This window comes from Oreochromis aureus, linkage group 17 (assembly GCF_013358895.1).
Source record: "Oreochromis aureus strain Israel breed Guangdong linkage group 17, ZZ_aureus, whole genome shotgun sequence".
Lineage (NCBI taxonomy): Eukaryota > Metazoa > Chordata > Actinopteri > Cichliformes > Cichlidae > Oreochromis > Oreochromis aureus.
In genome coordinates, this window is record NC_052958.1 from 10,475,631 (window position 1) to 10,502,294 (window position 26,664).

At 38.6% G+C, this 26,664-nt stretch overlaps 1 protein-coding gene across 6 annotated transcripts in view; it reads right to left on the minus strand.

Moving 5' to 3' along the window:
* Positions 1–508: 508 nt before the first annotated feature.
* LOC116309847 (ELKS/Rab6-interacting/CAST family member 1-like) overlaps positions 509–26,664 on the minus strand; it is a 143,558-nt gene continuing 117,402 nt past the window's right edge. For 4 of the 6 annotated variants that reach the window (XM_039601153.1, XM_031726562.2, XM_031726559.2 and 1 more), the window contains 2 exons: positions 22,357–22,542; positions 509–2,492 (listed from right to left, as the gene is read on the minus strand). In XM_039601153.1, the coding sequence (XP_039457087.1) occupies positions 2,355–2,492; positions 22,357–22,542 (324 nt within the window). In that variant the 3' untranslated portion in view covers positions 509–2,354. Of the gene's footprint in view, positions 2,493–22,356; positions 22,543–26,664 lie in introns of those variants that run through there. The other 2 variants (XR_004198664.2, XR_005608862.1) reach the window with 1 other exon arrangement.

Below are 26,664 nucleotides of genomic sequence, written 5' to 3' on the forward strand. Positions count from 1 at the left end.
AAACAAATCAAATCAAAATTTAGTTTATTTCATGTGTTGATCTAAAACAAGCTCAGGGCATTGGGGACAATTTAAAACACATGAAACTGTGTGGTGGAGAAGTGGAACAGGATGAGGCTGTTCTGAAGGATACTGGTTTAGATAAAGAGGACTGGGGGATGGAATATTGTCATTATTGTGGGCGGATAGGAAAATGAACCACAAGATAAGAGAAATAGTTCAGTGTACACATGAAAAAACACGGCAGAATGAAGGAGGCAAAGGGAATGGAAAGCTGAAGTCAGAAAAAAAGGACAGAACTACCTAAGTATGCTCACTGGTTGTTGTGAAAGAAAGTTAGCTTTTATGAGTTTTTTTTATAGTAGTGTAACACAGGATGCTTTTTACATTTGGTTAAAATTGATCAGAGGCCACAATTAAGCAGCGTTTTCTTCGTTTCACTTGTCACATATCCCAGAGAATCTGACAGCGAACAAACCAGAGAAAATAACAGGCATGAGATGAGAAATAAAGATAAATCCATATTTTATTCCATTCTCTCTCATTCTGATTTTTAATCCACAAGAAATTTAAAGTGAGTCCCAGTCATCATCACCCCCAGTGACAAACATTATCAGTATAAAACAGACAACAAATACTGAACTTACAACACACTCAGATCTGCTGGGGTCCCCCTCTTAAAACATACAACCACAAAAAAAAAGACATCTGAGGAACCTCCAACCCAAAGCAGTGTGAGATTTCAGGTATCTTTGAAATGAAGCTTCTCGTTTGCACCCGTGTGACTTTGAGCTTTGTAAAACGCTGCTCAGGTGCCAACAAACAAAAGCTGTTTTTTCCTTTTTTCTCGTGAGCGTCCCAGTCAGATTTGAGAGCGTAATGTGAATCTGTGTCTTTAGATTTTGTGTCCACCAGGTGTTTCTTACCAGGAAGCAGCGCTAAACAGTTCCCGTCATGGCCTCATCGCTCAATACAGTATAAGGGTGGGGGAAAAAAAGAAGGAAATTTTGCTTCAAGCTGAAACAATTTGAACCTCTAGTGCTCACTGCCGTAAAAGTTTAAATCATGCTAAGGCTGTCAGCGCTGTGGGAGACATGCAGTGTCATTTCCACTGTAAACAACAAGAACAAGAAACTGAGTCTGAGAAAATATTCCTGGTGGACACAAAGCCTTCTGTAGGTGCAATACACGTTCCCAATAACAGTGTCCAAGGAAAAAAAAAGACTTTGACGCATTACCATACGCTAGCATACCAACCAACAGATGACGACACTTTCAGTTAAACAAGATTAGTGTTTAATATATATTACCAAAAGCAAAAAAATATATATAACATTTACTTTATATTTTCTCCCCTCCCAAAATAAAGAAAAAAAGATGTTTCACTAAAGGTAAATGAGTAAAGTTCAGACTTGACACCTCATGTTAACGCTAAAGGGATTGTCATAAAAGGGGTTTTCTTATCTGAACCTAATTTCGGCATAAATGAAGGAGACGTGTGATTTTCAGTGGTGAAACAGAAAGTCAGACCATCCATGCCAGTGTGTCTTCATAAAGGGAGTTTTGCGAGTTATTTACTGTAGTTTGTACTTTCATCAATAATGGGAAACAATAGATTAAAGTGTCATGTTACCCCTGACGAAAGCTGTGTATGTGTTAATTAAACCGCTCCCTTTACAATTTACACAACTATCTAGAGAATACTGCTGAAAGGAACTGCATGTTAGGACATTTCATCAGACACAAACAAAGAAAATGAGAAAAAAAGGAACCTAAAAATTACAAAGATAGCAGCAAATGATGTAAAGAGCCAAAGGCAGTTGAAATAAACATATTTTTGAATCTGAACTAATACAATAATGTGGCAACAGCGTGTAAGAACCTGGCAAGCTCAGCTTATGTTCACCTTTTTGTGAAGGTTTGAAAATACTTTTTGCCCCAAGTCACGAATACAAATCCTCCCGCTGAATCCCAGAACATGGGAAGCTCGCTATAAGGTGTCACGTATGGCCGGTGCAGTGAGGGCTCTTTCTGTGTTGGGGTAGTAATATAAATAAATGTAGATGACCAATTATTTCTAGCTGACTTGCATGCTGATATAGTGCTCTAAACAGAAAGTTAAAGCAACTTAAGCCTAGTTTTCAGTAATAATTAGATTTTTTGTCTTAGTTCCCCTTTTCTGTGAAGGCTGGGAACGTCTTCCTATTCATGTGCAGCACTGATTTTATTTGCGCATCGGGGAATTATGGGGCCAAGCTGTGTTAAATGTTTGCCTTCTGATTTTACATACTAATAAATGTTTGAATGTAAGCTTTTTTTTAATCATTTTCTGCCAGTGTGTGTGAATTAGTGTGTCAGCAGCTGTCCTCCAAGGCGTTGACAACTTGCTCTAAAATGTCAGGGCATCGGTCGGCGATTTGCTGCAGGACTTGATTGGCGTACTCCTGGAGCTCCGTCCCCTCCCTCTCACACAGTGCTAACTCCGCCTCCAACTGAGGAAAAAAAGGCCAGAAAAAGAGAGGAGAGATTTTAGACTTTTTTTTTAAAGCCAAAAAAAGAAATACTTTCATGAAAAAAACTTTCATATTAATTTTCTCTGTGATGGTGTTCAGGTCTGTAGGATAAATATGCAGCCAGTTCGTTTAGCTCAGAGTAAAAACTAACAGGGTGCCACCTCCTGGATTGAAAAATCAAAACAAGGCCAAGTGCCAAAAACTGCAGGTTTATCCATGACAATCTGTTAGCAGCTAAAGCAGTAACTAGTTTTTGGTACAGAACCTTCTTTATAAGTGATTTCACCCAGTGACAATCAAAAAGCTCAAGAAAGCACTGCCAACCAGCAGAGGAATACACATTTTCCCCTTACGACAGGTGGTTGCCAGATGGTTGCAGACCAGTCTCTTAGTCTATGGGACCAAGGCCTTCTTCACTTGATCCTACATTGTCACCGTGAACGTCACATGTCCAAAATGATAAATACGTTAAGTCACGTGGTTAGTGGTTATATGGCTAAAAAACCCCAATAGGACTGGTAGTCTTTATTATATTTTAAAATTATAGGCTAGTCTGGCCAATGAACTACCAGAACCTTTTCTGTAATTCTACATATTTATCATAGTTTCACTGGTTGGGCCCACTTAAGTGGGCTGTATGTGAACTGTAAAAAAAAAGATTTTGACATGCCTGATGTAGTATAAATATCCATGTTTTATAGCTGAGCTTCACCTCAGCTAATGTTATTCACTGAACTGAAAAGGTGTGAAGTTAGTACCTTGTTATCTGACTAATAATGTAGATAGTTGTAGTAGTTCACCTTCTCGTGTAAATAAACTCAGTTCTAGCTCCCAGACAGTCAAAATGACCCCCAACAAACAAACAAACAAGAAAACAATAAAAATGAGAATCAGAAAGCACTAAGTAAAGTTTTTATGTTTGCTATAAACACTTTTTAGATACCAAAAACAAACACAGCGAGCTTTAAATGAGAGCAACAAATTTATTTTCCATTAGATGTATTATTTCTAAACAATCAAATATCATCCAACTTCTTGGTTGGTTAGAATGATTTGACATTTCCAGAGATAACACAAATGTGATATGCTGATAAACTATTAAACTGAACGAGAATCAGGGTAGCTGTTTACACCTATATCTTGCTAAGCTAACTAGCAAGTGGTTATGTCTAAGAAGAAAGCCAAACTATTCTATTAGTGTTTTGACTGATGAGAAGCAAAAAACAGTCCAATGGATGATCACTGAGCAGGGTTTAGGACACACAAACAAACACACACACATCAGACTTCAATCTGAAACACCAAATTGTAGTTCTTTGTGTTCACACAGAGTGGAAAATTTCTCTGACAGAGCGCTGATATTATTTTCTTTGGCTGCAGTTGGGCTGAGACGTCAAACCTAACTGACTTAATGACCAATACATCTGTATCAATACGAGAGCCGCTGAAACGGCCATGTAACACAAGCCCACGTTTATGTTTGTCTGTGTCTGTGTGTGAGTATATGTGTGTGTGAGGCCTGGGTCAGATATTGGCAAATATTCCCTCGTTAAGTCTTAACCTCTTCCCTCTGCTCTCATCTGTTAGCCAGAAAATCTCAGTGGTATTTTATATCACAGTGGCTTTATTCTTTATGTGTAAAACTGATGCAAGTAATAACACTATTATTGATTAATGAGAATTTATCTAATAAATTACTTGGAAAAGGAAGTCATTATCCATATATCATGCTGTTATATTAATTATTGGAAATAGGCCACAGTTGTGTATAAAGGGACAATGAAAGTGCTAATCAAAGACACTATCAAGTTGCATTTTGGGAAATGCAAGATGTGCATCTGGGAATTATGTTTAAATACTTGGACCAGAAAGACAACGAGCTAAACTTTTTACCACAGTTTTGAAACTTCTTTTGTTTAGCATGCAAGTCCCCAACTTTCAGGAAGTTAAAATGTAAACTGCTGAAATGTCATCGAGGATGTTAAAAAAAACCCTCTTTTCATATGAATCCAATTTTGTATTGAATTTTATTAGTTGTACATCCATCCATTTTCCCTGGTGGAGCCTATGACATTGGTGGTTACTACTCAGTCACAGAGACAGAAAACCATTCATGCCAGCAATTAAACTATAGCTCATCATCCTATTCTGTTTTTAGGGGTCACCACAGAAGATAATCTGTCATCATCACATCCTATCCCCAGTATCCTCGTTTGTCACACCAACCCTCCTCTGCATGTGCTTCTTCGCTACAATCATGAACCTTCTCTGTGGTTTTCCTCTTGCCTTGCAACCCCAGCTTTAACATCCTTTATATGATACAGCCACTATCCCACCTCTGCTCTTGTCCAAACCATCTCAGCCTTGCCTCTCAACCTGAGTTGTCCCTTTGATATGCTTATACCTGTCCGTCTTTGTCACTTAATAAAAAAAACCCTAGCATCTTCAACTCTGCCACCAGCTCTGCCTCCTGGCTTTTTGCTTCAAACCATACATCACAGCAGGTCTCACCACCATCTTGTAAACCTTGCCTTTCAGTCCTGCTGCTATCCATCTGTCACAAATCACCCCTGACATTCGTCTCCACCCACTCCACCCTGTCTGCACTCTCTTCTTTACCTCTTTTGTGCACTGTCAGTTGCTTTGTACGGCTGACTTCACGTATTTACACTCACCTGCCTTCACTACCTCTACTCCTTGCATCTTCACTGTTGCACCTGCCTCCCTTTCATTCACACACATCTATTCTGTCTCGCTTCTACTGAATTTCATCCCTCATTTGTCCAGGCTGTCTTCTACCTGTTCCCTACTATCACTGCATCTTATCTAGTTTCACTTAACTGCAGTGCATGGAAAAAACCCACACAGGCACAAGGAGAACATGCAAAACTCCAAGTCGGAACCCAGAAGCTGAGAGGAGACCAAGCTACCTAAACTAAAACATAGTATTTCGTAGAGCCAAAAAGAAAGTCTGACAGGCAAAGAATGCATATAATGGGAGAAGATAATCAAAGTAATATGCAAGAAGAGAATGGGACAGAAATGGAGAGACTGAGCAAGTCTGGTTCAATTTGGCATATTCGGAAAGCCCCATTAGTTTCAGACAGCAGGGAACAACCCCCCACAGCAAAAACAACAACAAAAAAATTAATGACTTATTCAGTCTTTCCAGGTGATGTAAGCAGAAAACAGATGCTTTGCAAAACAACAACTTTGGAGGTCTATGGAATAATTTTGACACGTTCGTTCAGGCCTCTGATGAATCACGGTTGCGTGGAAGTGATGAGCTGTCGAACAGAGTGATGATTTCCGAGCACATAGTCCAACTTTTATCACTTATCTCTCTCTCTGTTCTATCTGCCCTCATTATCTGCACCTTGATTTTTTTTTATCATTTCCACTGATTTGCTGTCCTCATTCTTACTCTGGCCAATGTCCTTGCACACTATTGTTAGAAGAATCAGAAAGCCCCGTTACACTTTTCTACACGGATGGTGTTTGCAGGTGATTTAGCTTAACGGCCTTGCATTTTAGTTGCAATCACCCAGAAAAACACAGCAGTAAAGATAAGAGTGTAAGACAACTGAGAAGAGATAAATAGTTTAGTATCTGTCTCCTCCATCTGCTTTCTGACTCAGACAACCTTGACCTACACCTGAGGAAAAAGACTTCAAAAAGTGCCCAAAAATCTGAAATTAATGGGTTAAACACAACTTAAAAACAGGATGACGATAAAAAAAACAAGAGCCACGCTGTTTTGATATTAAGTTATAGCACAATCCATGACTCATGTGTTTTTAGGCATAAAATTGATCAGCAATGTCTTGGGGAAATCAAAAAAGCATGTTGGCTACCACCTCAATCATCTTACTTAACGAACACCAGAAAAGCTGTAATAATTTGCACATTTAGTTTTATAAATTCAGTGCCTCTTGTGTCCATAAGAACATATCACATCATGTAGAACAGTCGACTCTGTGGTCATCGGCTGCTTTTATGTAAAACCAGCTTTAGGAAAATTTTGATGTGCACAATCTGGAGCTTGTTTTTGACATTTAGTCTGTCATTACTGGACTGGTGATTGTAACAAACTTTACAATGCTGCAACATTTGTTACACTTCAGTTTAGAAAATCGTCTGTTCCTTAATTTTCGTGTTTGTGACTAATTACAATAACCAGCGTCTTCTTACACTCTATCCGAAATTGTATACTGTAATTCTGTGAGATACACCAAAATGCACTTTTTACAAGGGCATACATTTGTTGTCGTAGTCTACCTCTTCTGTTCTGCTCAACATTGGTTGATCCAGTTAGACACAGATGACCAACTATGTCAAACTATCCAAACTATCCAAAATCTGAACATCTACAATGTAAGAGCAGTTTCTCCTATGACGTACCATAGACCTATGGAGTGGTTGTTTGGTCCTCTTATGTATAGGTCCTGGCACACCTCACTGCAAGTTGTGCAGTGTCGTGCATGCTGTGCCGTGAAGCAGAGAAAACAGATGACTGGAGAGAGGTGATAGCCTACGACACCAAGAGAGCCCTTCCCAGGCGATCTCACTGCCAGTCCACCCTCAACCATTTGACTTTAACAACTTACATGGCAGTAGGGTGGGCAATGATTCACAAAGATGTCCTGACATGTCCCACTAGAGGTTAAATACCTGGGACTCCTCACCAGCTTTTAAAACTATAGAAGGCTTTCGAGAGGTCTTAAAGAGTTTCTTTAAGAGGTCATCTTAAAGAACCTAAAAGAAATCCACTTGCCTTTGAGTCAAGCACTATCGTGAGATGGATGACTGAGGATATAGCTACTAATTATAATAGTTTAATTATATTAACAGATTTATAATTAAGGTCCCTGGTACACTAGCTAATAGGGTCGATGTTATTGATAACCCACACTGCCTATTGGTAAAAGTCATATACGGTATGTTATTTAAGTCACTTTAGCCTGTCTGGAGTTGCTGTTTCCTCTGCAAGCTGCTTTGCAACCTACTTCTACATGTTTCTTCTTTTCATTGTGTCTTAATAATGTTCAGATTTTTGTGATGCCTGCTCTGTTCAGTACCAAAGGTCTAACCGCTTTTCTCTGCATAGAACAAAACTGTACTGCCAAATGTAAATTGCTGCACATGGAATAACAATCTTCTTTTGACCAAAGTGGCCCTGACTGAAATTATTTTGTGACCGACTGTAAGGAAATCTCTAATATGATCCCCTCTTTCAGTAATGAAAACAAAAACCAATGTCAAGATGACCTTGATTCCCCTCTTGCTTCCCCCCTTTTTTCATGCCTGCAAGTATAATGGTCTCCATTAAAAAGCTGAGTTGCAACATTCTTAAATTGTTACAATTAACCCAGGGAGAAAAATATTCTCATAACTGATATCATGACTGATATGATGAATGATGGCCAAAACTAGAAAAACAAAACCCAGCTTTCTTTAGAAAATGATCAAAATTTAATACTCGGTAGGGGAAGAAAAAGTCTCTTTGTTGCCAAGCAATAGACTTCCTCTCTTGCTATACATAATCCAAAAGTCGTTAATGACCCAAAGAAATTAAATATAAACAGTTTCCAGGTATGAGGTACTAGCTTGGATGTTTTGGTTGTAAGCTCCCATGGATCGTGTCTCATGCAATCACAGTGTGTGGTCAGAGAGAAATGCAGACGAAATAATGAAAGTGGGAAAAATTTTCCAGATTCATGACTCTTGTAACTGTGTGCGTGTTTGTGTGTGTATGCACATGCATGTATGTGTGTGTTTATAAGTGTAGGTGTTGGTGAATTGGTGTGTGATCCAGTGGTTTGGGTTTTGACATGCCAGGTGTGTGTCAGTGCACAGCTTGAGGCTAAAGCAAACGCTGTAAGCTTGAGGTCTGATTTATGGAGTGGCAGAGAGGATTGTGGGAAACAGAGAGGTAGACAAGGTAGACAGAGGTACACGTAAGATGTGTGTTGGTGCAATAGACAGAGAGTTTGCCGAAGATGATTTTACTGCAGCCATTAAAGCTCCATTATGGTGATGGATTACTATCTATCATGCACACACACAGAAGCGCGCACGCTGGTTATCAGCATGAGAATCAGGGTGAGGTACGGTGTGTGCGCACTGACCCTTTGACACACACTGCAAAGATTGGACCTGCAAAGGAATGCTTATATTTTCTAAAGAAACCGTAGAGATAGCCGTGCTGAGATTAACAGAGAGAGAGAAACGATCAAACAGCAAAGAGGCAAAAAGACACAGAAGAACAAATATATAACTAGAATGCATTAGTATCTGTAAGCAGAACAACTGCCTGCTGCAGACACACCAGCATCTTCTGCTTAGTTACTACAGTTTTTAAGTTAGAGATGATTATGAGACCAGAAGTCTATGGATGCAGCTTGTAAACTAAGCTCGACTTTATGCTCTTGTCTAGATCGTCTCAATTAAGAACTCCACTTCATTACGGGGAGTTCAAAAAGAACTATACATACAGTACAATCGTATCTGGAGCCACTTTTTGTTATTTGTTCCCTTTTTTTGGCGTTATTGTGTCAGGAACTGACATTAGTGATCAGCAGTCTTAATTTCATTATAGAGGGGCTAAGGTGGAGAAAGCAAAAACAATTTAATGTCTTTTCATTGAATTTCTGTGTAAATTCAACACAGATCCTTCACATAAAAATGAGTTTAAAAAATCGAGGGTAGAGAAAGGCCGATGTACAATACAATTAGTGCTTAATATAGTAAAAAACAACAACAAACAGAGCAGTTAAAACAAAAAGAAAAATACCGTGTTTAACACATTTATTAGATCTCCACCCAGTCTAACGCTTATGCCACAGCTGCCTTAAATTAACAGCATTGGTGATTACCAAAACCTATTTTTGATGTTTTTGCAATGGTTAATCTGTCATATTTTAATGCTAAAATAGAATTATTGTTGTTTTCCATCAATTTTTATTTATTTTTATACAAAAAAAGCTGAAAAAATAGTACATTTTATTTTTTTCTGTTGTTTAGCTGTTGATTGTTATGCTTAAAAAATTTAATTTAATTTAAATAATTTCTGACTTCTCAGAGAAGTCCAGTGTGCCAGCTCAAATCTGGATATAAAAATGTAAATGTAGCTTTTTAAAATAATAAATAACAATATTATTTTTATAGTTTTAAATTAGTTTATGACAGATTTCTAAAATATGTGTGTTTTCTTGTTTTTATAACAGCTGATCTAATAAATGTGTTAAGCTCTGTATATTTTTATTTCGTACAGTACTGTATATTTGTTTCTTTTTTTGCAGATATTGCATGTCTAGGACTGGCAGGACATTTAGAGCTAAAAAACAAAAGTAGAAAGTTCATTCTTAACAGTTTGCTGATAAAGTGTAACGATAAAAAACACAAACTGCAAGAACATTAACATGTTACAACTGACAGAAAAAAGTACAGCGCTGCAAAAAGGCAGGAAATGTTTAGGGTAAAAGGTGAAACGGTTGTTTTTGCATTAATGATATAATCTGCTTGAAACAACACTGGAGACTGATTGGTAATGTCGGGATACAGAAAAAGTCTAGTGAGCAAATTTTTACCTAATAATATCCCGCAAGAGCATAAACGCAGGAAGTAAAGATGCAATCACAGACGGTTTATGGAGCTTCTCTGAGTGGTGCTACAGAAACTCCTTTATGAGGAACAGCAAAGGGATAAAGTATAACAGGCCTACACAGACGGTCATAATCCCTGTCTCTCTGCCCGTCTCTATTTAAACCATTATACTCTAACCGGCTTATACTGTATGTAGACTGCTTTAGAAGTTGGCTGCCTTTACTGCGCCAAGCCCAAAAGCACCAAAGTGTGTGTGTGTGTGTGTGTGTGCTTTCCTGCCCAGGCAGCTCAGCTAATAACACGAGCTAACAAGCTGCAGTGGGAATAGAGCTTGAGGACTTGTGCCTTAAACTGTTCCTTGAGGACTAAAATACTGCACCGTTCAAGCACCGCAGTTTTATAAAGAAAAAAATCATGGGAAGTGTTTTTCAGTCGATTCAACATCACTTGGTAATTTTATTTTATTAGGTTATATAATCAGCCAAATTGACTACAGGAACATATTCATATTTACAAGCTCAGAGTCTGGGAGGAGTTTCTTGGGAGGGACACTCAAATCTGGGAGCCCTCAAACCTTCCGATAAAGGTGCTTTTGAATATATGTGTGGTAACTGTAACAGTGGGAGACTTTTAAAGGGAACCAAACTTGCAGAGCGAGACCTAAAACCTTAATCGGCCCTAGAGGAGTGACTATACGCGGCTGGACTTACAACACTAATGGCTGCAGAAATAAGCAGCAGAAACAGACTGCAGCATTGACTGTATATACTGTAGGTGTAACCTCCCAGTAGGCCAATATAAAATAATCCACAGTTCTAAGGTTGTACAAGAATTTATTTATTTATTAATTCTTTGGTTTGATTTGGTTTTCTTGTTAAAATAAAAGTGCTACTTTACATGCAATGCAAAGGTGCAAAAAAATAAGCCTGGATGTTTAAAAAAATGAATATGCTTTTATAAAAGAAAGACACTAAGCAAGCTAAGGAGGGTCCAAAGCACTTTTCCAAAGCTGGGCAATTTATATTAAAATATCTAAAAGCTTTATATTGAGCAGTTTTCCTCACATTAGACTGCGGCCAGGCAAAAATCTTAGAACAGAGCTGAGAAAAAGACGTAAAGAACCTGTGTGGTACTCACACTCGCTGTTTTTAAACCTATAGGTGCTCGAATTTTTTAATATATTACTTTAGTTTTAAATTAGTATTACAGCTCATAGCATGGCATACTGACTCACTCATCAAAACACTTAAAAACTCCTAGGAAGTCAAGTCTTTTTATTTATGATGTCAACATGTATCTGTAGTAACACATGAGGAAAAATATAAAGCCACATATCATTTTGAATAAGAACAAGCGCAACTGAAGTAAGAGGAGGTGTGTGTCTTGCATGATTAAAAAAACTGTATAGCTATCAGTTAACACAGTTTTTTCTTTGCAGTCAATGCCATGCCGGAGAATCATATTCCACTGTACAAAACTTCATTTACAATTCTTCCTTAATAAAAAACACACACACAAACACACACATATGCGCTTTTTTGTCTGCTTGCATAAAGCAGTGAAAGTATGACATCTGCACAAAATTAATTGTTCCACAGAAATCTGTGTAAAATGTTTTTATGGCTGTACTTAAATAAATTCCTGCAGCATGGCTATAGAGCATCAAAAGGAAGCTAAAGCTGGTGAAGGAATAGCAGCACAAATGCATTAAGCTGCACTTTGACAATAGCAGCCACTGTAAAAAAAAAATAGTAAATAAAAAAAAAAATGCTTCAAATAGAAATAAAAAATCTTTGAGTAGAAAGCATTTTATTTGCATATTTTGTTGTGTTTGAATTGACATCTTTGACCTTCACCTGCTGCTTCTTATCAAGAAAAAGGGGGAAGAAAGAAAAAGATAAAAGTGGAAAAGAGAGGTAGAGATCGAAGGCAGAGCGAAAATGGAGAGAGAAAGAGAAAGGTGGTGGAGACTCAGCAAGGGTGAGTGACAATAGCAGAGTGTGGAGTGGGAAAAAATATATTTCAAAGAACAGAGAAAAGCAAGAGAGGAGAGTAAAAAGACAGAAGAGGGAGGAGAAAGTGATAAAACAAAGACAGGCGGAGATCAAGGGTAAAAGAAGTGAAAGACAGGAAATGACAAATGCATGTAAAAAGAGAACGACTGGTAAAGCCATTAAGACTGCATTCAATAAATCTGCATAAAAACCAGCAGCTTGTCTGTAATGACTGACGAAGGCCAATGTGTGTGTGTGACTGTGAAAAAGGTGCAGAGGCTCGGGCATATGTATGTCTTTTTAGCTGTATTTCTAAGTATATACTGTGCACTTTACTTACACTGTGAGGACATCAAAGTGTGTATACTGTTACACTGTGGAACTTCCCTAGTATGAAAACGTGGTTTAAGGAGAGGGTAAAGATGAGTCAAGTAATGGTTATGGTAATTTAGCATGAAATTAATGTGATGCATTGTCCTCTGAAGTCATGGATACACAGCTTCATGTGTGTGTGTGTGTGTGTGTGTGTGTGTGTGTGTGTGTGTAATGATTGCTGAGGACCTCAGTGTCGTGTTTAGAGAAAAAACAATCATCCTCGAGCAGGAAGCAGAGCTGCCTAATGAAAGCTTAGAGAGACCCCAGACCACAATGCGACACAAATAGATGAGCCTAAATGTCTGCTCAGCTCCCAAACGTCTCCTCTCCACCCCCTCCTCCTCTCTCTCATCTACTACTCAACTCCCGTCTTACAACTTCATTTAAACACAGACAGATGCGCTTTGATTTATAGCTAATTAATCAAAAAGCTCAGATGAAGCCGCAAGCAAAACAACTTCCCAAGTAAATCGAGATTAAAACCATCTACTTCCATCTAATCTAATCTAATCTTGCAGCAATCTAAGTAACAATTCTGAGTTGTGAAACTCTCAAAGTTCAGCTTTCTGTGGTTGCATCCTTCCACCATATATAGAGTCAAGTTGCAGTTTACACCCTATCCACCCAGACTTGAATAATAGCGTATGTAAAAGTTTATATGATTGAAATGAACTGAACAAAACAAACAATGGCCAGGTTTACAGTGACAGTAACTGGTTTATTCTTTAGGCTGAGTGAGCAAAATTTAAAGAATCCACCTCTGGGCTTTTAAGAGAATTGGATCCATGAAAACAACAACTTAAATAATCTCCAGCCGCGACTGTTCGCTGGAGGCTGCACATTCACACTAAACTATTATGAAAGACAAAGCCACAAAACAGAACGACAAGCAGACAGGAAAAGTAGTTACACTGGGAAACTATCACCACACCTACAGTCTATAAAGTACACTTTAAAAAAAGCTCACAGTGGATGTTCAAATTCAGCATAAACAGATACACATTCTCACAACTGGGCTATCACTGCCATTGTTGTACTGTAGTCACGCTCTGCATTATCAGTTGTGATGTTAAAGTTCCAGCTCAACCCTGTCCTGTTTTTGTATGTCCTGTCCATCAAAAGTCTTCCAATCGGTGACCTTAAAACCACGATGGGTCCTAAAACAGACACGTGGTCTGTGAAGACGGCATCAATTTGCTACAGGGCATCAGGGTGTAGAACTGAAAAAACATGATAGTGTGCATTTGAAACCTAATTTGTACCTCTGAAGAGACTTCAAAGTTTTAGTTAAAGAGCATTTTTGCTTTAACTTGTTATTATGAAATCTCTACTGAAAAATCAGTGTTTAGATTGGTTGCCTATAAATCTTTCTTTTAGTGCTGCCACCATGCTGGAATTTTCCCATGCTAAAGGGGAAGTATGTCAGCAACTGCACAAACAAACCCAGGTTAGCTGTAAGTCTATTAGCCTATCTTCAGAAGGCAATGCCACAGTAATTTTCTCACATTTTCTTAATTTATCACAATGTGCTGCACACTGCTTTCACCACAAGAGTCTAATAGTATAAGCGATATGTAAAAGTCCTTACCAGATGTTTGCTCCAGCGAACATCTTCTATGTCATAACTGCAAACCCCTCTGAAAGCCTACCGCGAAACCTGACGTGGACTTCCCGTGCAATGTAACTACATGCTGCACAGATGCAACCCATAAGTATTATGATTCAGTACCACTGATTCCTCCTAACAAGCAAAGGGTCCCTGGTTTGATTGCAGGAAGAGACATCAGTCCCTGTTGGTATCCAGCATACAAACATGTGAAGCTACTCGCTGTGGTAACCCCTTGTGAATAAGGGAGCCTCTGAAAGTAATTCTTTTTTTTTTGATTTTGTATTGCTGAGAGTTAGCTATGCTGCCAACCATCAGTTAGCATGATTTGTGATCCAAAAACAATAAACAGCCAGAAACACACTGACCTGTGAATTCTGTTTATGGGTTAGAGAAAAAGTAAGGGTTAGCATGTCGACTAACGTGATATCAAGTAGCAGAACTTCGGATCAATTGAGGCAATGCTAATGTAAACAAAGAAAATGCTCACAGATACTACTTATGTATGTAAAAAAAAGGAGTATCTATGACAACGTATGACTAAATTTTTAAGGATGCTTCTAAGTAGCGACCAAAGTTATTTCTTCTTTGTTGATGTTGGTTGCTAGGGTACGAGGAAAACAAGACAGCTAAGCACTTGTGTCTTACCGACAAAACCTGCTGCAATACCATTTAGAATCACTAGAGGGCCAAGTTATCTAGCACAGCTTTAAAGTCATTTAAAAGGGCTAATTAATCCTAATTTGAGAGATAACACTGTCAATTATATTTAGAACTACTAATTTCACTGCTCTTATCTCCACATAACAGCTACAGAGTCTTTAGTTTTCTCTTCTTTACAAAAGCGACATGTCTCGGGCTGCAGGAGCAGAGTGGTACTGCTCCATTTCAGTGGAAGTTTGTTAAAAAGCCATGAGTCACTTTAGTAGATTTAACAACTGTGAGGCTGTGGAAACCTCACAGATTACTTGTTGTATAACTTAAAAAACAAGCAAAGAGAAAGCTCATTTCTCTCTGACAAGCTTATTATTTGGAGATCACACTGTAACAACAAAGACATTTGAAGTGTGTAATTGTGCGGTGTTTTCTTTCATTACAATGAGTTGTAGAGTCGTAAATATGAGGACTCGGTTTTCGTGGTGTTTCTCTAGTTTGAGTTGGCTAAGAAACAGTCGCAGCCACTCACTGGGAGCCGTTTGAGTTTTAGCAGATAGAGTGTCATGGGCTGACAATTCAAGCAGGATTCATAAGAGCAGTGATAAAATGTCCAACTCGGCCAATAACACTTAATACATTTTTTTTTTTTTACAGGACCTAACACGCGCAAATGTCTTCAGTATGGGCTTAAAAAGACTCACACACTTACACAATCTCATAGTTTTAGACAAATATACAACAAACTTGACCTTGACGGTTCTTTCAAATACTCAAACAGTTAGACAAACAGCCGTAAACAAACAGCCAAGCGATCCTTATACCTTCACTCTTATAGCCAGACGTAGGCCAGAGAGAGCGCGTGAGAGAAAGCCTTCCTGTGTGTGCACGCGCGAGTGTGTGGAAGAATATGACGCCAGTTCTCTTCAGTGCTTGTTAGAGACGTCATTGAGTCATAAAGGTTATTATTATGACTATGGCACAGAAAACAGCTCTTTTAGTAAAACCTCGCTATTGGAATCATTGTTACTTTTGTAGTTCAGCCGAGGTTAAAGAGAGAGATGGAAACAAACACACAGAAACAGAAGAGCAAAATAAATGTCTCCGGCAGATCCATCATCATTACTGAAACTGGCCTTTCGCTAAAAGCTCACTACTGTGCTTAGCTTAGCTGAAAGATGACACGTAAAAGGCTGACCTGGATAATGTTAAGTTTCATTAGTCTAACACTTTCACTGAGTAAATGTCAGAACAGTGGATACGAGAGAGGGCCCAGTCACTCAAATGTCAAATTCAAACGAATGGCCTCATTTGCAAAAGCTCTTCGGTTCAGTTCAGTTCAGTCATTTTGTTGTCCCTGCTGGGAAAATTGGTTTACTGACAGGTTCTGAAGAAATCGCCCACAAAAAGAACAATATAAAAGCACAAAAAAACAATGCACAACTGCCACAAAAAAGACATAATACTGCACTTAAAAGAAAGAAAAAACACTAAAATTTATTTTTTTTAAAACATTAAAGTATTAAAAGTTAAGGTACAGATCTACTTCTACTGCTTTTACACCTCACAAAAACACAACTGAACTAAAAACAGCAGCTGTGAGTGTGCAATCACATAGTTTTACAGCAGCTGTGCTTTAAAAATGAACAAACAAAACTTCAAGTGTGTTATTTTTTTAACCATTTTAAACGTCACTTGCACATCTTAGGGAACAAATGCTCTTTCATTTTATAACATGTATCAGTCCACACTACTTCAACACATGCATGAGATTTATATGCCCTATATATCTCTCGCTGTTCTGAGCTTCTTAATAAATTAGCTTTTGGTGAAAGGTATGGGCTTATGCCTCTTAAACTTTGAATTCAGGTGTTTTCACTCATTGCCACAAGTGTAAAAAACAAGCACCTAACCATGCTGTCTGCCTTTACAAAGATTTGTGAAAGATTAAGACTTACTCACTGAATTCGAGTGTGGTATTGTAATAAGATGCTTCTGTCACAATCAGACAGTTTTTGAAAGTTCTTTCCTCCTAGATATTCCACAATCATCTGTAAGTGGTATAATTGCAAAGTGGAAGTGTTGAGGAACCACAGCAGCTCAGCCTCAAAGTAGATGACCATTTTCTCTGAATCCTGAGGCGCGTAGTGGATAGAAGTCGCAGATGCTCTACTAACTGCATGACTGAGTCCCCTGTCATTAACATCAGCACATAAATTGTGCACTGGGAGCTTCTTTCCATAGGGAAGCAGCTCCTGTAGGTGTAAAGTGACAAATACTTTTATCAAATATTTAGGTATTGAGAAGTATTTTTGTCCAGTAAGTTTTTGTCAGACAAGAGCTATTTGACACAAAATAAAAACTTGTGTCTCAATTGTGAATTGAGATTTCAGACACGTTTATCACTTCTCATCCTGAAATTGCATCATCACCAACAGCTACATGTCCATTAAATGCCAGCAACTGCAGTATTTATGACATGGACACAAGTTTCAGTCTTGCTGTGAATTATTTTTGGCCACCGTGTAATGAAAAATTCACACAGACGCTGAAATAAATACAATAAATGTAGTCCACTATGTAGAAAACGGGGAGTGATTTTGACAAAGCCTTCATACTTGTCAGATCTGAAAAATGCAGTCGATTGATCAAAGCAGTGATGCCAGAGGATGACACACTGAAACACACAAGATGCATCTAAAATCAGAACATTAAAAAACCCACAAAATGTCATATTTTGAAATAAAAGAGCCCTCTTTCTACAACTCTCTCCTTCCACCAGACAAGCATGAATATATACACTTGATTACCCACTTCATCCTTTCATCTCTGTTTACCAATAACAGTTTACCTCATATACTGACCTTATCGCTCTTTAGCTTTACCACTGACTGATCCTGCCTGAAAGACTTGTGAATGTCTAAAGTCTGCCACCACGGGTTGGATTTTGTAAAGCATGAAACTCAGCCCACTGAAAAAATACGTTGTCTACCCCAGCATTTCAGCTTTAGCATAATTTAGTTCGCCGAAACAATATTTTACATTGTAGTAACAGTCACTATAAAGCTTGATCGTGAATCCCATGTTAAATTGTATCCACTGCTGTGATCAAAGAGGATGCTTTTCTACACCGCTTACACTGGAAGGAAGTAGAAAATCAAAAATCTAGTTTCTTAGAGAACCAAATTTGTTGTTTACTTGTTGAAATGGTCTCGTGACCTAAAATTCAGAATCTCTGAGCACAAAAGCGATATAAGAAATGTTGATGAAAGCATTTTAATGCAGCTGGAAATATTGGAGTTCCCATAAATTCCAAGGTATAGAAAGTATACAATCATTTACTACAAAGGGTTGCAGACTGGTTTCAGGCACTACACACAGAAACCCCCTAAAAGCTTGAATCAAGAGCTATTGTGCAGCTGTTTTAGTGATTTGGTTTTTCTTGTGATATTTCATGTACGAGCTTTTCTTCAGATTGTTTATGTATTTTCTGATGTCTGATAACTTTAGTGGAAACACATTTTTCTGTTTACGTTTCCTACCCCAGTGGTTTTAATACTGTTGTGTTTGCTGGTTGTGTGTTGATACTATTTTTGTAGAACTGTAGGAGTGTATTATGATTAGGATTGTTGGCACGCGTCTGCTACCTTTGGCACATTTTTTCTGCCGGTGTTTTTCATTATGTAATTACAGCTCTGATTTCTGATTGGTAATGGGAGCTCACCTGGCTTTTATATGCTGTGATTGTTTGTCTTAAACGACGCTGATGATTGCTGAAAAACTTCCTTCGTTTTGCCTTTTTGTTTTTACAATTTTAAATTAAATATAGTGTTTATAGATTTATAAATCGTTGTGTTTTTTCCATATTTGTATTGTGCATTTTTGGGGGATAAGCAGCACAGCAGAGTGTTAGTAAAAGTTTTGAGTTTGCGCCACATTACAGAAGCACACAGCAAGATAGACAAGCCTCCAATGGTCAGTCATGATTGCTGTGCATTCATGTTAATCCATATGTGGGTGCCAGACATGTAGGTTTCCGCCTGTGAGATTTTGTCTGCATCTATGGGTTTTACATGCTATTTTAGTGTGAGCCTAATGGGTTTACAGAGTGCCAGGCATTTTAACAGAGCCAGGGAGAGGCTTGTAAAACACACACACTCACCACAAGACAGAGAAGAGAGGCTGGCACACTGGAACATGGTGGTCTGGAGGGAGTCTGTGTGCGCATTAAGAGGGTCAGCCAGGGTGATGCTGACACATGATGAAGGAAAACGAGAAACACGGGCCTGAATGAAAGACTGGCAGTGTGTGTCTGTGATTGTACATAGGCAGGGTTGGGGTCTTTAAAAAAAACAACAATAAAAAAAAAAAACACATGGCGCCAAGTGGTGCCTGAATATGGGTGGGTTTCCAGAAAAAGGGAGGAAGAAGAAGAAAGATTCAAACTGTGATGTTGTTAATGGAAACATCCCACTAAAAACAGTATAAAAAATAACTAATGAGTACAACTGCATTTCTAAAAAAAGTGGGACTCTGATTTACAAATCATTTGAACCCCATATTTATTTTAAAACAGCACAAACCAAATCTGCCAATCTGCTGTCAGTGCTAGGAGAAAGGTCAGAAGTCTGTGCATAATTTTATACCTATCCATTTAGCGGATGACCACTGTACAGAACATGTAACCCTCACATATAGAGTAAAGTCCAGTGAACCCCAGCCCTGGTCTCTGCTGTACTCAGTGTGGAAACACTTTCCTCAGTACACACCAGAGCATCATTCATAACTTAGAGCTTCCAGTGACCAAACAGGGTTGGGAGTGGGTGTAATTGCTTATTCAACAGTTAGCCACACATCACTAAGGATGTCAAAGAAAGACAGGCTTTTAGGAATAAATACCCCTTGGGCTTGTCTACAGCATAAAAATAACTTAATTAACTTCTAAGGAAAGCAAGAAAACCGCAATTTAATCCAATATAAAATAAAAAAAATCTGTGGGGCTGCATGGAAAGCACAGCAGATATGAACTCTATCACACAACAGTTCACCACCCTGGACACACAGAGGAGAGTGACACACTCAGGGCTTTCTCTCTATGAATTTAATGATGTCTCCAAGAGGCTGAAAGGCGAAGCACAGCAGTTATTGTCCATCCACAGTAAAACAGTCTTCCCACCTTTATGAGTAAAACACCCTCGAAGGAACTCACAGTAACACTGTCACTCTTTAGCATTAAATACCACGTTCCTCTAACAGATCTGTACCTCACACATCAGTCACCATTAACGTGTTCTGAAAGAGTTGTAAACATGTTCGAGATAACAGCTGACCCACTTCTAAACACACTGATCTCCAGTGGTGGTGTACAGAGGACTCTGTCACTAGTCTAAGCCCCCTATGAGTTAACATCTATAGGGCCCTTTAGCTCAGCTTTTCATGAACTCCAGCCTCACTTCCCAGTGCAGGAATTAAAAGACATTCATGTAAAGGCTTTATTGTTTTTTATGGAAAAATCCAAACAGGTTAAAGGAGAGCTTATTAGTTACTTAATTAGTTCTGAAAAAAGTTAATATAGCTCCTCCACCTCTCCTTTAGCTTCGTTCTGGTTGGCTGATCCACATAAACGGAAGGTTTGAGCAGCAGGTGTGTGGGCCCTCTGTGCCAAACCAGAGCTGTGTGCCTGAGATGACTATATTAAGAATATCCGCTCTCTCTTTACCAACCTACACATCCAACTGTGTAAAACAGAGTGTTTAGAGCAGAGTGAAGTCTGAATTGTGGCTCGCGTGGATTATGTGAAGATATACTGACCCCATTATTTGAAACTTTGGCCACATTGTTGAGGATCAACATATGTGTGACAGAAAATAAGGGATAAGTACCAAAGTTCCACTTCAAGGGCAGTTGCATCTGGTATTAAATTTCTTCTTCAGCTTCATGTTACATGAAGATTGGTAACCTTACGTGTATGTGTGATAATCACCACATATACAGCTACTTTATAATAATGCATGGATAAGTTTGACTACAGTAAAGACAGGCACAGCGATTTTTTTTTGTAACTCTATTCTAGGAGTTGATTTTGCCACTGCAGCAAAATGAATGTGCAAAAGCCAGAAAAATAACAAAAATCAAAACATTGCACCCTGCCATGAAAATGGTTAATGGAAAAAAGAAAAAAGTCATTTGCGGTGAATTGGGTAGGTTGGTCTATTAAGCTCTTTTTTCCTCTGTTGTAGATTTGACTTGGATGTGGCCGTGAGCGCAGTTTGGTACAAATGTTTTCAATATTCTGAAAATGTTTTTATAAATATAAGTTAGGAATAAAATACTGCAGGCTACATTCAGCCTCGTTAGATAAGCTTTCACAGCTGCCCACATAATCAGTTTTAATAGAGTATGTTTTTCTTTTGAAAATGTAGATCTTCAGCCACTAGACCACAGAACAGTCTGCTTTTTTTTTTTTATGAAAGCAGGCTGATGGTGAAAAATGTCCACGAAAGGCCTCCAGACCATTTCTTTGTTCATTTAATGTACCTGTGATTAAATGAGAAGTTAATTTTACATATCGAAAGTTTATTTAAATTGACACCATGCAGCAGTGTTTTTGAAACACTTTGTGCTTAACGGAGACACTTCCTTGCATTAAGACACAAAAAGGGCTTTCATACAGACTGTAGAAAACTAGTCCCGCTGTACCCCAACCACACACTCTGTCACGTAGCTCTGCGAGTGTGTCTAAAGTTACGTTCTTCAATGCATACCACATGTAGCGACCATGCATTGCCTGATACGTTTTCAATATGGAGAAAAAGACAGAGAGGGAGACAGAGGAAGCCACAGAGGGCCACAGTTTTTTAAATTTAATAATATACTGTTTATATTGAATATCTGAAAACACAGCTGGTTGCCATGATAATGCAGCAACGTCTAAGCAAGCAAGGTTAGCCAGTGTTTCTTTAACTTTCTCGAAGCCTCACCTTTTCTTTCGTTATCCTTGATTCCCTTCCCGTTGCTTTCCTCCCTCTCAAAGATGACAACTCTTTTGACAGTGAAATAAATATACTTCTCTCCCCTCCTTACTCTGCACTGTATACGAACCAACCCTTTCCCTGCTGCCAAAAGCTTGAAACAGAGTTTACTCCCAGTAAAATAAAATGTCTGAAACGGTTTTTGTTCCGCAGCCAGGCGCTTGTCGTCAGGTGACCTGCTGGAGTAAATCTTTTCAATAATGTCAAAAGCAGCGCCAAAAACCTGCCAGCCAAGCCCAAGTGTGTGCCCCTACTCCTACATGCAAACACACGCACATCTGCACACTCGCAACAAGAAAAAGCATGCAACCTCGTGCATGTCAACACGTACAGCATGTAAAGGCAAGCACACAAACACACAGTGGAGAGTTTTAAAGAATTGATAAATGAGGAGCGACTAAATATTATCGCTTTTTTTCCTCCACGCTTCTCAAAAATAGAACACGCTCTCGCTCTTTTTCCCCCTTTTTCTTACACACACAAACACTTTTTTTGAACCGCAGGAATGACTGATGTCGTTGCATTTCATTTTTTCCTCCCTCTCATCTCTCACTCAGAATGCACCCAGGAGTCCTCACCTGTTCCTGCGTCATGCTGTGCAGCTGCGTATGCCAGGAGGCGGAGTCAGAGCGGTGATAGGCGGGGGGCGGGGCGAAATCTTTCAATATGATTGGGTCTCGCTCCTGACAGAGTGAGGTCAGGTGACTGATGTACAGCTTCAGCTTACTGCGATTCTGATTAAGATCCAGGAGAGGAGAAAGAATCTGAAGGAGGAAAACAAAAAATTTATTCTTTTTTTTGTTTTAGTGTATAAAAAATAGCAAAACAAACATGAACAAAACAAAATTCCCCATAATAACGATTTTGCAAGAATACTAGAGGGGAAACCAGATGGACATGCAGTGATGGGCAAATGTAAGATAAGTAAGACAAAGAAAATGAAACAGAGGCACACTGAGAGAAAGCCGGAGAAAGCGCTTCTAATAATGAGGATCAGTGCACTGTTTTTAATTGCATACTGTCACAGTTGTAGCTGAGACTGAAAGAAGACCCTCATGGGCAGTTTTCAGCCGAGAAAACCATTTAAAGTAGTTCATTTAAAGAAAAACAATGTGCTCAGTTTCCACAAACACTGCACCTACAGCAGCTGATCCACTGTGTGCACCAAGGTTATTGTAGTTTATGGAAATGAAACTAAAAATAAATGTAAAAAAATCCAATTAACTGAAATAATTTCATGAATTGAAAAAAAGTAATCAAATCAAATAAAAATATCAGTGATATATGCATAGTTTCAGTATTTGTTAGCTTGGTAAAAGTCTTCTTACAGCTTGCCTGATGAGGCACTGATGGATGTGTAATTGAGACTTTGAGTCTGCTTTCAAAAAGTTAATGCACACACATTCCCTGATGATATCCCCATAAGCGGTTTCTAGTAAAGAATCTATAATACGCTTAAAAGACATAATCCCCAGCATAGTTACCATGTTCAGCATTTTACCATGGTAAAAAGCCAGGTAAAAAAAAGAGAGCTGCTCTTTTCTGACAAGAGTTTTAAGTTTTTTTTGAGCCTGGCACAAAAACACAAAAAAAGCCTGGCTATGTTGAACTTGATTTATAGCACACCCTTTCTCAAATCACTTCCCTACAAATCAGTTGTTTTTATTTTTTGCAGCTGTTTTTTCACAAACCTGTAATTTTAACACTAAAAAAAATTTTTTACAGGGTCAAAAAGCAAAGATAACAGATTTCATAGAATAGACTAGAACAGCCCTTTATTGTCACTGTACATGTACAACTGTGCCAGAATAAAATATAAATAGTAGACAGGAGGAATAAATAGCAAACAGGAGAAATATATACCAAAACTCAAAGGCACACATTAGAGAACAAGTTGCAAAGTGCTTGGAAGTAGTAGGAGTTCAAATAAATTACAAACAAGAAAATATAATGGCAAGAAATATGAAAATAGGGCAATGCAAAGCAATATCAAGTGATTTCAGACACCACAGACTGTATGTTTAGGGCAAAGTTTACTTCAGTGTAAAGTAAAATTAGTTTTGGCTAATTCAGACATTAAGATTAATGAAAGACTAATTAATTAATGGAAAAATAGACAGAGGAAAGAGGTGAACATATATATAAAAACATATTTTGTTGGTAGACTGTCATGCTCACGAGTAAACAGAATACTGGAAGAACATATTAATCCCCACTAATCCACAGGTAATGGCTATTATGAACTCAGAAGTAGAAAGCCGATTCTCTTAAAAAAGCATCATTTCTTGCCGAACGTCTGACTATATAAGTGCAGATGAGCAAAACAGATACATGCATTCTGGGCGCATGACACGAGACCTCCCAGGGCACACACACACACACACACACAGAGATAAGGCATGCTGACACACACTGTTCTCCTTGGGGAATACTAGGATTTAAGTGCAGAGGAAGCATTTTAAGAGGGCTGTTAGTGTGTGTGTGGGTAAAGTATATTTAATCCCAGCAGCGTCTGTCCACACTCTGCGAGCTGTGCTCATCGTCACTCAGCATACCCACACACAAACACAACCCATGTGTTTCATTGACAGGATCCTCAGCGCAGTAACATCTTCCTCTCTCTCTCTCTGAACTCTTCCTCAACTTTTTTAACCTCGTCACGTCTTCACTTTTTACACACAAGAACTAGAAGAACAAGAATATCAATGTGAATTTGCCTCAGGTTTGGGGTTTTATTATATACATTCATTTTACACAAAATGTTATGTGGTGAAGTCAGTGAATATCAATAAATGAATGATGATACGAGATCATCAGATAAATATAGCAGGAAAAACAATAATGGTTTTTGTGTTGCCAAACACTTCATCTACAATTTTTTATATTTTTCTCAATTTGATCTTGTGTCACTTAATTTTTATTTTGCATATTACTTATTTTTTTCTGCTTGTCTATGTGTGTATGTCTATCCAAGATACTCAAAGTCCTTAAAACAACTAGCAACACGGTGTCAGCCATTACTGGCTAGGGAAGGACGTATTCCCCAACCAGTTGGCGAGTGGTTGCAAGGTGAAATTGGTCACAAAGAGGTACATGGTGCTACACCAAAAACCTTGTGCCTGCTTTGGTCACTTGTGAATTGTTGAAGTCGACCTATCTCCAAAAGCTCCCCAACTAGTTGTTGAGCAATAATGAAAGTTGAAAAAGTGTGACTCAAACTGAATGCAGAGACCATTCATCTTTAAAATAAAAGTTGTGCCTTTTGAAACATGTTGGCAACAGCAGCAGGAATGCACAACTTTACTGAGGCCTTAATGGTAATGGTACAGCCAGTGTCATTGCAGTGTAATCTTGTTCTGGTTTCTTCATTTTCTTTTGCCATTGCTTTACTGTTTGTTGATTCCCCAGGCAGCAAGCTGTAAGGAAAACCTGTATTTTCTCTGGAGCATGCAGGCTTAGTCAAGTCTAGACTTTACTTGTGCTCCATGTCTCTGTGTCTTGTTCCATTTTTTATTGCTGAAAAGTTGTCCGTCACCCTGGTGTTGCAGCAATGTACACTTGAGTATACTCAAACTGCTATACCCCCCACCCATTTAAAGCTTCATCTTGTGCCAGGCAGTACATCTGCTACATTGTCCATGTGGTTATATCTCCCAGTAGTGGTCAACATTATTGTCTGAGTTAAGATTATCTTGGTTTTGATTGTAGAATTGATAATCTGTTTTCTTTCCCGCCTTTTGTTGTTCACCTCCAAGGTCCGTTAACTCTGGTTTGTTTTCCCTCTTGGTGCAATTTATCTGTGCAGATATGAACATGATAATCGCACTTGGGCACAAACCAAATCAACTGCACCAAGACGCTTTGGAGGAACCCTGGTTCCAAATGAACTCCAGAGTAGTTTGTTTATGGTGAGAATGTGCCCTTGATCTGACCCAGCTATTGGGTCTAAATTGTAAGTTTGTGCTAAATGCACATTCTGGGTTGTAGCAGAGTACAATAAACGTACAGAGAATACAAACTTGGAAAAAAAAGTAAGACTATTAAGAATAAATTCGCCATGTTATCCAGCTTGAGCTACCAAGCCTCTTTGCGTCAGCATTGGAGTACAGCTTTAAGCTGTTGCTTACCTGTTACCTACTTGTCCTAGTCACTTTTAGCATGTTTTCTAACTATAAAATACTTATTTGGTTGTCACTTAAACACTGACAGCTTCACAATAAAACATAATTTAATTACTCTGGAATTTGAGAATCCTTTCGAGGTTAAGATCATTAAAAGCAGATTGGGTGGAGTGATTTTGTGAAAAAAAATTGTACTCCATTCTTTAGTGGCATTGACGCAACAATGAAAGGTGACAGTAAATCAGAGGAGCTGTCACTTGTGATTTAGAGTCTTCCCTGATTTGCTGCAAACACAACTGACAGAAAAGGTCTCAGCAATTTTGTGTTTTTCCAGTGAATCGCCAATACTCACCAGCAGCTAAACCTAACCCTAACACACACAAACACCAAATATACACTTTTAAATGTGTGGTAGCACAAGTCAGCACAACACACTCATACACACGCAGACACAAATAGGTTACGACACAGAAAAACATACATACACACACTCACACTCATTCATGGTGGTTATCAGCTTTGTAAATGGCTCCAGTTACAGTATTTTCCAGGGAGGACCTGCCAGTAGGTTACAGTCCATTACAAAATACATTACTGAACATTTCCCTCTGGAGGAGAAAGGGAGGTAGACCGAGAAGGAAAGAGAGGGAACGACAACACTTGGAGTTAAAAGGCTGAAGAGATTCTACACATTCGGCATTTCAAGCCCTCTTTCTTTGGCTCTGAGTTATATTTGCTGATGGCAGATGTGCAGTGAGGCCGTTA